This window comes from Stegostoma tigrinum, chromosome 19 (genome assembly GCF_030684315.1).
Source record: "Stegostoma tigrinum isolate sSteTig4 chromosome 19, sSteTig4.hap1, whole genome shotgun sequence".
Lineage (NCBI taxonomy): Eukaryota > Metazoa > Chordata > Chondrichthyes > Orectolobiformes > Stegostomatidae > Stegostoma > Stegostoma tigrinum.
The window spans coordinates 11575037-11588418 of NC_081372.1; the positions used below are offsets into that span (position 1 = coordinate 11575037).

A 13382-nucleotide genomic window follows, 5' to 3' on the forward strand; every position below is an offset into this window, starting at 1 on the left:
AGCCAGAGACTACTTCCCAGGGCAGAAATGGCTAGCACAAGGGGTCATAGTTTTAAGCTGGTTGGAGGAAAGTATAGAGGGGATGTCAGAGGCGGGTTCTTTACACAGAGAGTTGTGAGAGCATGGAATGCGTTGCCAGCAGCAGTTGTGGAAGCAAGGTCATTGGGGACATTTAAGAGACTGCTGGACATGCATATGGTCACAGGAATTTGAGGGTGCATACATGAGGATCAATGGTCGGCACAACATCGTGGGCTGAAGGGCCTGTTCTGTGCTGTACTGTTCTATGTTCTATGTAACATTGACTGTGGACCCCATGAAGTCTCATGGCTTCAGTGTGGTGACAGATATTCTTCCCACCACCTACGATAGGCTCTTCTCCACCTTTCCAGTGTTCCCACATCCCCACTTCCCATCTCCCAAAACAAAAATCAAAAGGCTATGCTGTAGTCCCCAGTCTATGCAGCAGGGTGTAGGTGGCCAATCCAAGAATCTTTAGTTGTTCAGCTCTCAGGGGCATTCATAGTTCCACCTCTGTTTTAGTGATTACAGGTTGGGAAGGAGTGGCAATTCTTCTGGTTCTCTCATAGTAATTTGAAATGACCTGCATACTTCAGCTTCCAACGTACCTCCACTCCTCTGGTTTTGGCACTGGGCACATTCCTGATTTTCAATGGCTTTATCAATACCATCCGCCGTGCCAGGGGACCCCATACCCCTCTTCAATACCCTGCCTAAATCCGTCCACATTTCTCCTACCTTAAAAAACAATCCTTAAAAATTACCTCTCTGATCAAGCTTTGTGGGGTTGCAGCGTGAGATCTCGTCTGATCACACATCTGCGGGACATCGTGGGATGTTCCGCTCCGGTAAAAGGCACTACACAAATGCAGTCTCTTGTTGGTGGCGTGTCGCCGCATTAGAGAGCGGCTGGAGAGCAGAAGCCTCAAAATTGTGCATAGTGGGGAGGGGGAGGGGGAGGGGGGGGTGGAGTTGGCTCGCAGCAAAGAGAACAAGACACACATTTGGATTTCAGAAAATAAAAATCAAAATATTCCTCATCTTTATTACTGGCCTACAGAAACGCTTCCTCTTGGAATTTACAGCAAGGGCTACACAGTCAGGTTACTGGGGTCTCAACTTCTGCTTTTAAACCTTGGCCACATCGCGCATAACACAGACACAGAACACTGGGATTTTTTCCTCGGCCAGTCTGTAGATGTAGGTCTTGTGTTTGCATCTGTGGGTCCTCCTCAGCACAAAGACACTCGTGTGGTACGGTAGGCTCCTAACGGTGTTGTCGATCAGCCCGTCCGGCCCGAGACAGCCTTTGTGCAGGCAGTACGCTTCCATCAGCTTCCTTGGGTATCGCGCTCGATCTTCATTTATTCTGCAGTTTGGAAAAGGAATTTTTTTAAAAAAAGAGGAAGGCAAACATTGAGAAGGAGGTTGGCATGTGGTGCCTATCTGGCAGGGTATCTAGAATGTTACATTGCCTTCAGGGCACGGCAGGTGGGGAGGAAAAACGATACAAGTTTTTTTGAAGGGTCTAGGCCCGAAACGTCAGCTTTTGTGCTCCTGAGATGCTGCTTGGCCTGCTGTGTTCATCCAGCCTCACATTTTCTTATCTTGGAATTCTCCAGCATCTGCAGTTCCCATTATCTCTGATACTATTTTAACCTCACTGCGAAGCCTCTTCCAGGGATGCCTAACCTGAAGAAGTTACCCTCCTCCCTCCGGACCAACCTCAGGGAATCTCTCTCCCATTGCAACTCTCTTGTAATCTCTTCGGCCTTGAAACTGCTCGACCATGTCCTGAAGCAAACCAGGTACCACAGCCACATCACCTTCCTCAGCACCTGCCTACGGAACCAGATCATCCCCAAGGGACTACAGTCCACATTTCAGCCTTCCCAATTTGGCCCCAACCGTGACCACCTCTACACCCAGAATATTCAGACCCTTCAGAAGCGTTTCTCCCTGCGAGTCCTGAAACAGACACTTGCAGCCATGCGCCGGCACCTCCACACACTGCAATCCAGCCTGCCCCAGCTCAGAGCCTCCCTCTCCCAGACCTGCAAAGGACCTCTGCTGTTTTTCATCCTCCGCAGGATCCACAGACTGAACACCCAGTTCCACTCAAAAAAGCTCTGATGAAGGGTCTAGGCCCGAAACGTCAGCTTTTGTGCTCCTGAGATGCTGCTTGGCCTGCTGTGTTCATCCAGCCTCACATTTTATTATCAAGTTTTTTTGAAGTTATGGATTTGAAATGATAAAACGCACAATGATGATTTTGTGGCCACGCCTGTGATAAACTGGCTCCCCTGAGATGGACAATCGATCACAAGTATAAACTGAGAGTTAGCAGCAAATGACTGCGGATGCTGGAATCTGTACTAAAAACAAGAACCGCTGGAAGTCACAGCGTGTCAGGCAGCATCCATGGAGAGACATCAAGCTAATGTTGAGTCTAGGCGACTTGGGTCTGAAGAAGAGTCATCTAGCTTCAGAATGTCAGCTTGGTCTCTCATAGAATCCCTACAGCGTGGAAACAGGCCCTCTGGCCCAACAAGTCCACACTAGCCCTCAGAAGATCCCACCCAGACCCATCCCCTAATCTACACACCCCTGAACACTACGGGCAATTTAGCATGGCCAATCCACCTAACCTGCACATCTTTGGACTGTGGGAGGAAACCGGAGTATCTGGAGGAAACCCACGCAGGCATGGGGAGAATGTGCAAACTCCACACAGTCGCCCAAGGGTAGAATCAAACCTGGGTCCCTGGTGCTGTGAAGCAGCAGTGCTAACCGCTGAGCCATCCTGCCACCCTTACTCTTACAGCTGCCTGACCCGCTGTGATTCCTAAGATTAGAGAGTTAGCCCATTTTCGGAATGAAATAAATTACACCATCACCCGAAGACTGGAGGAAATCCTGAACTCATCTCAAGACTAGGGAGCCAGATTGATTGAAATTGTTTTAAAAGATCAGTCGGTGGGATGGGGAGCAGGAATGATGGTGGCAAGCAGAACTACAAAATAGATTGGCCATTACAGAAACAAATAGCAGAAGGGGCACATGGGGCTGAATGGTCTCCACTTCTTCCTAAGCAACAGCTTTCAGCTTCTGTTGTCCTTCTCCAGCTAAGAGCTATCATGCCAATTGTACACAGGCACATCACTGCCTCACGGACCACTCTTTGGAACACCAATCAAACCACACACTTCATGTTTCTGCAGTTAAGAGGGGCCTAAATTCACTCATCCATTTGTGGAAATATCGACGTTGCTGTTTTCAAAACCTCAGGCACTAACTGTGCAGCAAACAACTTGGAAAAATCACCAGCAACACGGAGTTTGGAGGCAGAGGATTTTACTGTTTATCTACCATCTCATTTTTTCAATGGAGAGAAGCTAGGAACTTTGTGGATGAGTAAAGAACCTTTGGGGCCCAAACCCCAGACATTACAACAAGCGAAGGGAGGTATGGCCCACTGGGCAGGATCACCACCTCCAAGCCAGAAGCTCCCACATTAGGAGCCATTGGCCAGGGAAGGAGCTTTCATGACATGGTCAAGTGAGTTGGCAATTAGAGAGAGAAGGAGAGATTCCTGTTGAACCATCACTAAAGACACATGGCCAGTTCACCAGCGCACTGCAGAATTGTGCAAATAAGGCATGAGGAGGCCTATATACTAAAAATGGACATAAAGTTAGTGAACAAATACAAAAATAAATGATCAAAAAAAGGTTAATGGAATGGACAGCACAGTGGTGCCTCAGAGCATCAGGGACCCGGGTTCGATGCCATCCTCAGGCGACTGTCTGTGAAATTTGCACATTCTCCCTGTGTGTGTGTGGGTTTCCTCTGGGCACTTTGGTTTTCTCCCACAGTCCAAAGATGTGCAGGTTAGGGTGGACTGGCCATGCTGAATTGCCTGTAGTGTTCAGGGATGTGTACGTTGGGTGGATTATCCACGGGAAATGCAGGGTTACAGGGATAAGTAGGAACGTGATTCTGGGTGGGATGCTCTTCAGGAGGTCCGAGTGGCCTGTTTCCACACTGCAGGGATTCTATAAATAAAGAAAATGTTGCTTACCACAAGATTGCTGGACTGTCATCTTTACATACGTACGAAACATGGTTTATTTAGCTTGGTTTACTAGGTATAGATGTTTACAAACATCATGAGGGGCATGGATAGGGTGAATAGCCAAGATCTTTACTCTTGGGTGGGGGAGTCCAAAACTAGAGGGCATAGGTTTAAGGTGAGAGGGGAAAGATTTAAAAGGGACCTGAGGGGCAACTTGTTCATGCAGAGGGTGGTGCATGTATGTAATGAGCTGCCCGAGGAGTTGGTGGAGGCTGGGACAGTTACAACATTTAAAAGGCATCTGAATGGGGATTGGAATAAGAAGGGCTTAAGAAGGATATGGGCGAAATGCTGGCAATTGGGACTAGATTTAGGATACCTGGATGAGTTGGACGAAAAGGTCTGTTTCTGTGCCGTTCATTACCGTGACTCTATGGTACAGGTTGCCAGCCTCTCAGGGGCTATAGCTTGAGGGGTGCCAATATGCACTAGGCATGGTCATCCATGTGTGCCCACTCTAAATTAGCCAAAAGGACTTTGCCATGATGTTATGCACACACCGGCCACAGTGAGTAAGACTTGAAGCTGCCCCTTCTATCTTAGAGGCACAGACACACTAAGCTACTGTAGCACAAGACTTCTGGATTACAAAGGTGGGGTGTGGGGAGGGGGGGGGAGGCAATAGTAATATCACAGATAAACAGATCTTGGGTTACCCCCACTCCCACCCCATCAACTGGGAAAATCCACTCAGATCGAGGCACGTCACACAGGAGAGATTAGCTTTGGTGCAGCTCAGTTTATCAAAGTGATGAAGACATAAACTTTAAATAAATACACAGCTTGTGTTTAATATATCAAGACTTTCAAAATCACTTCATAGGGCCAGCTGAAACAAAGGGGGAACCTTCAACCAGATATTGAGGGGATGAGAGACAGAATGTGGGAGAAGAAACCAACAATGAAGGATCAAAGTGGACAATGGAACAGGTTTAAGGGATTGAACAGCCTATCCCTGTTCTCTTGCTTACACCTCCCCTTTTGAAGATGGGACAGAGTTATTGTGCAATACTGGAGGGATACACATAGAGCACACTCCAACAGCAGCATGAGAGCTTGGCGGTAGTCCACATTTGATTTTATCTTAAGAATCCATGTTGTAACAGCAGAAAATCCCGCTAAACCAGACTAGGGTAAGTGTTGTATCAGTGATAATGGGAACTGCAGGTGCTGGAGAATCCAAGATAACAAAGTGTGGAGCTGGATGAACACATCCATTTAATTACCTGTATGACCAGGGGGACGTGCTCCTTTCGCCAATCTGGGCTGTGTGCTGGTGAGACACATTGAATGCTTTCCCAGGTTCCAGGTGTCTTGCACTGCTCACTCCAGAGGCAGGCACCCAGTCGTTCAGCTTCCTTGACAGTTCCTTGTTGGAGGGCTCAGCACATTGTTTCTTGACTCCACTGGACAAGTGAACCTTTGAGAGCAGCACAAGATACACAACCCATTCCACCTGAGAGAGAAAACACAAAAAAAAACAAAAAACAACTCTCGTTTATGGCCAGTGGCATTACAAGTATCTCACTGTGGTTTAAGACAAGCACTGTTCCAATCGGAGCTTGGGAAATGGAATTGTGCCTTGTGCGGAGTTTGCACATTCTCCCTATGTCTGTGTGCTTTTCCTCCGGTTTCCTCCCACAGCCAAAGATGTGCAGGTTAGGCAGATTGGTCAGGGGGAATTACCCATAGTGCCTAGGGATGTGCAGATGAGGGTAGACTGGCCATGCTAAATTGTCCCATAGTGCTTAGGGATGTGTAGATTAGTTGGGTTGCAGGGGGATGGTGCTGGGTGGGATGCTCTGAGGGTCAGTGTGGACTTGTTGGGCCGAAGGGCCTGTTTGCACACTGTAAGGGATTCTATGCCATTCAATGAAACCTATGAAAGCACATGAGGAAAAGATGGCAGAAGCCCAGACCTGTTTCAGATCCGGTGCAATCCAGCCAGTCATAGCCAAAATGTCAAATGCAAATGGAATTCTGTACCTATCCTAGTGGACCAGCCTACAGATTTAACCTGGACTAAAACACAGAAGCTGCTAGAAAAGCTCAGCAAGTCTGGCAGCATCTGTGTAGAAAAAAAAGATCAGTTAGCATTTCGGGTCCGGCGACCCTTCCTCAGAACAGAACTGCATGCACAGTTCTTTCAATTTTTATTTACAGATTTAACATTTTGGGTCTATGCTGGCTAGTCACATATCACAGGTGGTGCTTTTGATCTTTTAAAATTTTGTTACCCACATCTGCTCTTACAGTGTTGAACCCCTCAGTCTTCTAGCTCATTCCCTGTTACTTCAGATAATCTCCTGGCTCATCACAAGGTTAGTTGCCAACAGTGGAGCTGAATAGTAATGAAAGAACAATCATCCACACCCCATTCTCTGGAGCTCTGACTCCAAACTTCCCTGCCATCTACCTCACTCTCCTCCTTCAAAATAAAAATACACAACAAACATCATCAGACAAATTTTTGACTCTGCCTTAGATCATAGTTACAGTGATATTAACTGTTGGCCAGTTTACCATTGTTGAGACGCTAAACGTCTCAAGCAATTTCCCCAATGGGTACAGACAATCCAAATCCTGTTTTTATTCATGGGGGAAGTGGGGAGAGAAGATTCCATGGTGTTTTGGTCAAATGTTTAGCTGTAAAGAGAGTCAGAAGTCACAAGACACCAGGTTATAGTCCGACAGATTTATTTGACATCACAAGCTTTCGGAGCACTGCCTCTTCATCAGGTCAAGAGGAGGGAAGCATACAAGTGCTACAAAAGCTTGTGACTTCAAATAAACCTTGTGTCATGTAACTTCTGACTTTATCCACCTCAGTCCAATATTGGCACCTCCACATCATAGCTATAAAGAAACATTGCTGAAACAGTTTTTAATTCAGTCACAGCCTGCTGCACGACAAAAGTATTGAATTTGCAATAAATTACTTTGGGACATCCAAAAGGTGCTACTTGAAACGCAAGTTCCTTCTATGACAGCATACAGAACTTGACATTTGACAATACGGGTGTGAACTTGCATTCTACTTGCTCTGAGGCACACATCATGTGGTGGAACACGGTCTGTGAAACTACATCAGGTAAAGGGTGTTATAGAGCTTAGACAGGAGAGTGTGCACTTCCAGCCTCCCATCTGGAATCTTCAAACAGATATATATATAGATGCAGGTAAATTAGGTAGATTTCCTTTATTGAACAGGGTGCACACACTCTGCAGGTGTGGCACTACCTCGTGCTGTCAGTTCAGGCAAGTATTTCAGGTTGATCAGGACCAGACCTGCAACGTCCCTTTTATTTAGTAGAAATAAAAAATGAAAGACTATATATGTTCCTGGGACATAGCCAACACTGGCAACCCCAAGTTGCCCTCAGGGACATGTTTGACTTCAGCATTGAAGTTGACTCTCACAAGCCAAGCCATGTAAATGTAAAGTACATTTGTTAACCAGTTGGATCCTTCTTTATCTTATCATCTAAACACCCACCCCCATAATGACCAGATGCATTTCACAATGGGTCGTGTTAGAATTTGAACTCAATTGTATTGGCCAGTGTAAGCCCATCACCATTGGGTCACCATTGCTCTGTAGAAGAGGCTGAGAACACAATTATTGCCAGTAGCTTGGAACCTGTAGCCTATCAGAACAGAAATGCCATTGAATTGTTTTTTTTTAACAAAAGAAGAGGGAAATCATTACCTTTTGCCAATGATTTTATACTGTACGGTTAGAGCAAACGTGTTAAAACTTGAAAAAAGTATCATGACAGGCTGCGAGACTAATGAATACTATTCTTTGTTAAATCCAACTGCCCATCATGTTGTAATTAAACAGGAGGAAACATGCTTTTCCTGGAACCTTTCAGTTTTCAGAAGGGATTAAACACCAGCTGTGCTTTGTATTTGCATCAATTTAGTTTTGGAGGGATTAAACATGAAAAACAGTTGAGCAAACCTTCCCAGCATTGATATTATCTTTGACAGGTTGGGACAAGGATAAGGCCATTTATGAAGAAACGTACCATGTTGGGACATGGTAATAGGTAGAGTATGCTTACTCCAGACTGCTCAAGTCATCAAGGGATGGGAAGTATTAGTAAATAAGATGCTCCCATCTTCTATTGAAGGCTATGACAGGATTAGATAAAATAAAGGAAGAAATCTGATCCCACTAATGAACAGTAGTGGGACTAGGAGACGCAGATTGATGAAAGTGTTGGATGAAAGATGAAGGGAAGAATACAAGGAAGAACAGCAATAGCAATGACTCCGTACTCTCAGTCCACAAGACAGAAGGAAGTGAAGACAATTACTTATTTAAAAAAGAGCTCTTACAGGCAGCTTAGGGAAATCAACTTGCAGGACTAAAGAGAAAGAGCAGGGAAATATCTTGCTCTACCGAGTGCTGGTACAGCTCTGATGGACCGAGTGGCCTTTTTCCTTGTCTTAATGACAGTGCGTTGGATTTTGACTACCAAGGTGGATGGCTCAAATGAAAAAAAAATTCCAGACTTGACCCCATAAAGAGTAAACCAGATTACAATTTTCACTTGTGGGGTGCTGCTGCTGGGAAGAATCAGTGCTACTGCCCCAGAAGCAGGGCAGAGGTGGTCACAAGAACGGGCAAGGGTTAAAGTGTCCTCATCTCAGCTTGCCTCCATCCTGTGAGACATTGTCTCATCTCTTTTAGAAACCGACGGGTCCTCCAGCCCTGAACCCCCTACTCATCTGCATCTGACAGCAGCCCCCTATCAACTCTGTGCACTGGGCTGGGTTAAGCCCATCAAAGAGCTCTGTGGCCAGACTTCATGACTGTTTCACATCAATCTGTTCCAAATCAGGGAGCTTCTTGTGGTGTGCAAACACCACAGGTGGCACGGTGGCTCAGTGGTTAGCACTGCTGTCTCACAGTATGAGGGACCCAGGTTTGATTCCACCCTTGGGCGACTGTCTGTGTGGAGTTTGCACGTTCTCCCCATGTCTGCATGGGTTTCCTCTCACAGTCCAAAGATGTGCAGGCTCAGTGGACTGGCCATGCTAAATTACCCCTAGTGTTTGTGGATGTGTAGATTTGACAGGTTTCAGGGGGATGGGATGCTCTGAGGGTCGATGTGGACTTGTTGGGGGCATTTCACACTGTAAGGATTCTATGATTCATGAAAATACATTGCAAATGGACAAAAATTAACATCAGTGAAGTCTGCTATTCTTTAATAGTTAATAAGGAACCTGGCAATCAGTCTTCAGATTCCAACTCAACCCTTGAGAGGTGAAAAAAATAGTCAGTAACTGAGTTACCTGCAAAGAACTCCCATTGTAACCATGCATCTCTCAACCTCAGGATAGCCCAGATGCTTTAGAGGAGATTAATCTGTATCATAGTGAAAGGTGGCAACTTATTGTGCATAGCAAAGTCCGACAAACATGCAACTGGATTCATGATTCAACCCTCTATTAACTAGTGTTGGTTGAGTGCCCAATGCTGGCTGAGAGGTGGGGAACAGCCCTGCTCTTCCTCAAAAATCTGTCTTTTGCATCCATTTGAAACATCAATGCTTCATTGAAAAGACAACAGCTCTGGCAAGAAGCTTAAAAACCAGTAACACTCAGGGCTAATTCATGAGAACAAAAATTGCCAGGAAATCCCCCTTCAACATTGGAGATCAATCGTTCAAATTCTAGTGACCAGACTGTTTCAGTCCAACACCTTTTTGGGTCCAGGGAACCGAAACGTTAACTCTGATTTCTCTCCACAGATGCTGCCAGACCTGCTGAGCTTTTCCAACAATTTCTGCTTTTATTTCCAATTCCTAGCAGCCACAGTTCTTTCTATTTTTTTTTCGGGGGGTGGGGGTAGCGCACCTGCCTTTGAGGGTAAAAACCCTGAGTTCGAGTCCCACTCCAAGACTTGACGGCCATGCAAGGCACAGTGAAACAGGGTGGGGGTTAATCTTCTGAGGGTTGAGCGTGTTTGGAACTCCTTGTACAGAATGCTGAGGGGGCAAATTCCTTGGTGTAAATTTAAGGCTGAGATAGGTAGACTCTTGATTGGTCAGGAAACCAAGGGTTATGGGGAAAGGGCAGGAAAGTGGATGCCAGGATGGTTGTATCAGCTATGATCCTATTGAATGGAGGAACAGGTATGAAGGGCCAAATGGCCTACGCCTGTTCCTATTCTTACGATCAACCGGCAAACTGTGTGTGTGTGTGTGTGTGTGTGTGTGTGTGTGTGTGTGTGTGTGTGTGTGTGTGTGTGTGTGTGTGTGTGTGTGTGTAATGGAAAACACATTGACACTTCAACCATCAACATCCAAGTATCTTAGATTACAAGTAAAGCAGCACCATCTAAATTGAAATACACAGAAGTGTTTTCACACCCAGTTCCTTCATGCTGATTGCCATATTTTGGATGAGATGTGGAACAAAGATCCATTTGTTCTCTTGGGTGGATGCAAAAGATATTTTGAACAGCAGGGAATCGGTATCCTGGTCAATATTTATTCCTCAACTAATATTAGAAGTGTAGTTCAGCAGGTAATTATCACATTGTTGCTGGTGAGAAATGCCGTGTACAAATTGGCTGCCATGTTACCTACACTACAACAATGACAGCGCTTCAAAAGTTTTTCATTGAAGTGCTTTGAGAAATCCAGTGGGCGTGAATGGTGTTGTATAAATGCAACTCTTCCCTTTTCAGTGGAAATATCTAAAGGACAATTACATCGTTTAACATTCATAGAAAGATCCAAATGCTCACACATTGAATTCAAGTGCGGCAATTGACATCTTGTGAGCAAACTCAGGTACCAATCTGCACAGACCGAGAGCCCACAGACTCAGTGACACAAGTAACTAGCTAAATCTGACTGAAATGTTCGCCAGGTCACAGACACGTGCTTTTCCTTGAATATCTCTGTGGGAATTTCAGAATCCACCTAAGCAGCAGGCAGATTCGGTTTTATTATCACAGCCAAAGCAAGCAGTTCTGACATTACTGCAATCCCCCGTATTATGGTGAATTGTCAATCGAAATTAATGGCTCAATTCCTGGACTGCAACTACTGCTTTTGGGCATGTAGCAGGTGAGAGGAGAGAGACGTGCATGTGTGTGTGTGTATCTCTCTGTATCTGTGATAGGGAGAGTACAATGAGAAAATTGACTGGACACTGGAAATAGATAATACCCAAGAGCTGGTGAGATAAATAGTAAGGGTAGTGAGAGGCAGTGAAAGAGATTTTACAAAAATAACAGGGTCATATTACAGTCTTTGGAATGCTCTTCACCAGACAGCGGGGAAGGTTGGGTCATTGAGTACTTTTACAGTCTCATTAGATAGATTTTGATTAACACAGGTTTGGGGGTCACCTTCAGAGTAAATGGCAGAGCAAGTTTGACAGGCTAAAGATCTAGTGCTGCTCCTGTTATGTGTGTTTGTATAGTTAGAGGAAACTGAAGAAAGTTTCTTCAATGGACATTGAGATTTGCTTAAATATTCTCTAGACATGGGTGACACTTCACCATTTATTTACTACCCTCTCTTACTTGTCCAGTTCAAGGAGGTTCAGGAGTTATTAAGTGGTATGTACCCAGTAGGGGCTGGCACATCCCCCCCCCCCCACCCCCGGAGATCACTGGTTGAGTTTCAGAGTGCCTCCCATCTTCAGGAATGTCAATCCTTCAAGGCAGAGATCGACAAACTCTTGACCTCACAAGGAATCAAGGGCTACGGGGAGACTGCAGGGAAGTGGAGTTGAAATGCCCATCAACCATGATTTAAATAGAGGAGCAGACTCGATGGGCCGAATGGCCTTACTTCCACTCCTATGTCTTACGGTTTTATGGTGTTATGGACCCAGACTTCCACTAGATTGAGGCTCTCAACAAAACCTGTAACAGGAGACTTCCATCTGCACTTGCAAATGTTGCACCAATCCTGATCTATTGCTGCCAAAAACAATCTGGCATCAAGTAGATACTTGTTTATATTGACAAAAAGAACGCTGCTTTAAAAAGTCATACAGAATCCAAAACATTAACTGTTTGTGTCTCCGCAGATGCTATCAGGACTGCACGGCATTTTTGTTTTCAATTCCGCAGCCCTGTCTGTTTATTGTTCAGATTTCCAGCATCTGCAAAAATTTACTTCTATAAAAATGTTGCTTTGTTAAAAAAAATTGCAGGCTCGGTAACCATAGGGAGAGAGAGAGAACCAGTTGTTAAATTGAATTGAATTACTGAGTTGAAAAGCCTCCAGTAACTTGCACTGGTTCGTTCCTATTCAAACAATAAGCCGTGCAAACAGAAACATAAAAGCGTTAGCAACACAAGTGTATGAAAAGTTATTTAAGAGGACAATAATTCTTTGTCAAATGAGCAAAAATGAGAAATAGACACTTCGAGTTGCAGCCTGAACAAACTCCCTCTCCGAGCTCCCCGTTTAGTTTCAGTACAATTACCTGAAAATACATTGCTGTCGGGTGCGCTGATGTCTCCCTCTGTCCCTAGTTGCCCTCGCTGTTTACGCGTTTCCAAGTGTGGAGGAGTTTTAAAAAGCCACTCGGCTCCCCAAGTGGCTTCTCCCTCTCCTGGAAAGCCCCTGCAATCTCTTCCGGCAGTATAGCAGCGAGACATAATAAGTAGGTGTGAACTTGAACCTCGGCCAACAGCAGGGAGGAGTGGAGATATCAGATTAAACAGTGTTCGAATCCCAGCCCTGGCCTTATAAGGAATTGATGGAAACTGGTGAAATTCCCTTATTTGAACATGACACACCGCGCGGAGAATCACAGATTTTTCCTCAATTAATTTATTTACAAGAAACAGATTCACTGTTATGTTTTATTTGGTTAATAAAACTTTAAACAAAAATCATTCATGGTGTATGGCCTTCCAGCATTTTATGTCAATGCCTAATTACCCAGAGAGCAGTTAAGAGTCAATCGGCTCTCACCAGACTACAAACGTTAACTCTGCTTTCTTCCCAAAAAATGCTGCCAGACCCACTGACTTTCGCCTGCCATTGCTGTTTCTGTTTAAGAGTCAACCACATTTCTGTGGGCCTGGAGACACATTTAGGCCAGACCAGATAAGGACAGCAGGCTTCCTTCCCGAAAGAACATGAGTGAAGTTGTGATTAGAGATAATGGGAACTGCAGATGCTGGACAATCCAAGATAACAAAGTGTGAAGATGGATGAACACAGCAGGCCAAGCAGCA

The 13382-nt window shown here is 45.2% G+C and overlaps 1 protein-coding gene across 1 annotated transcript; it reads right to left on the reverse strand.

Moving 5' to 3' along the window:
* Nucleotides 1-1030: 1030 nt before the first annotated feature.
* LOC132210746 (interleukin-17D-like) lies at nucleotides 1031-12791 on the reverse strand. The gene is made up of 3 exons (XM_059652737.1): nucleotides 12623-12791; nucleotides 5383-5612; nucleotides 1031-1390 (listed from the first exon to the last, which is right to left on the reverse strand). The coding sequence occupies exons 1-3, from the start codon at nucleotides 12632-12634 to the stop codon at nucleotides 1150-1152; spliced, it is 483 nt and encodes a 160-aa protein (XP_059508720.1). The 5' UTR covers nucleotides 12635-12791; the 3' UTR covers nucleotides 1031-1149.
* Between the last annotated feature and the right edge of the window lie 591 nt (nucleotides 12792-13382).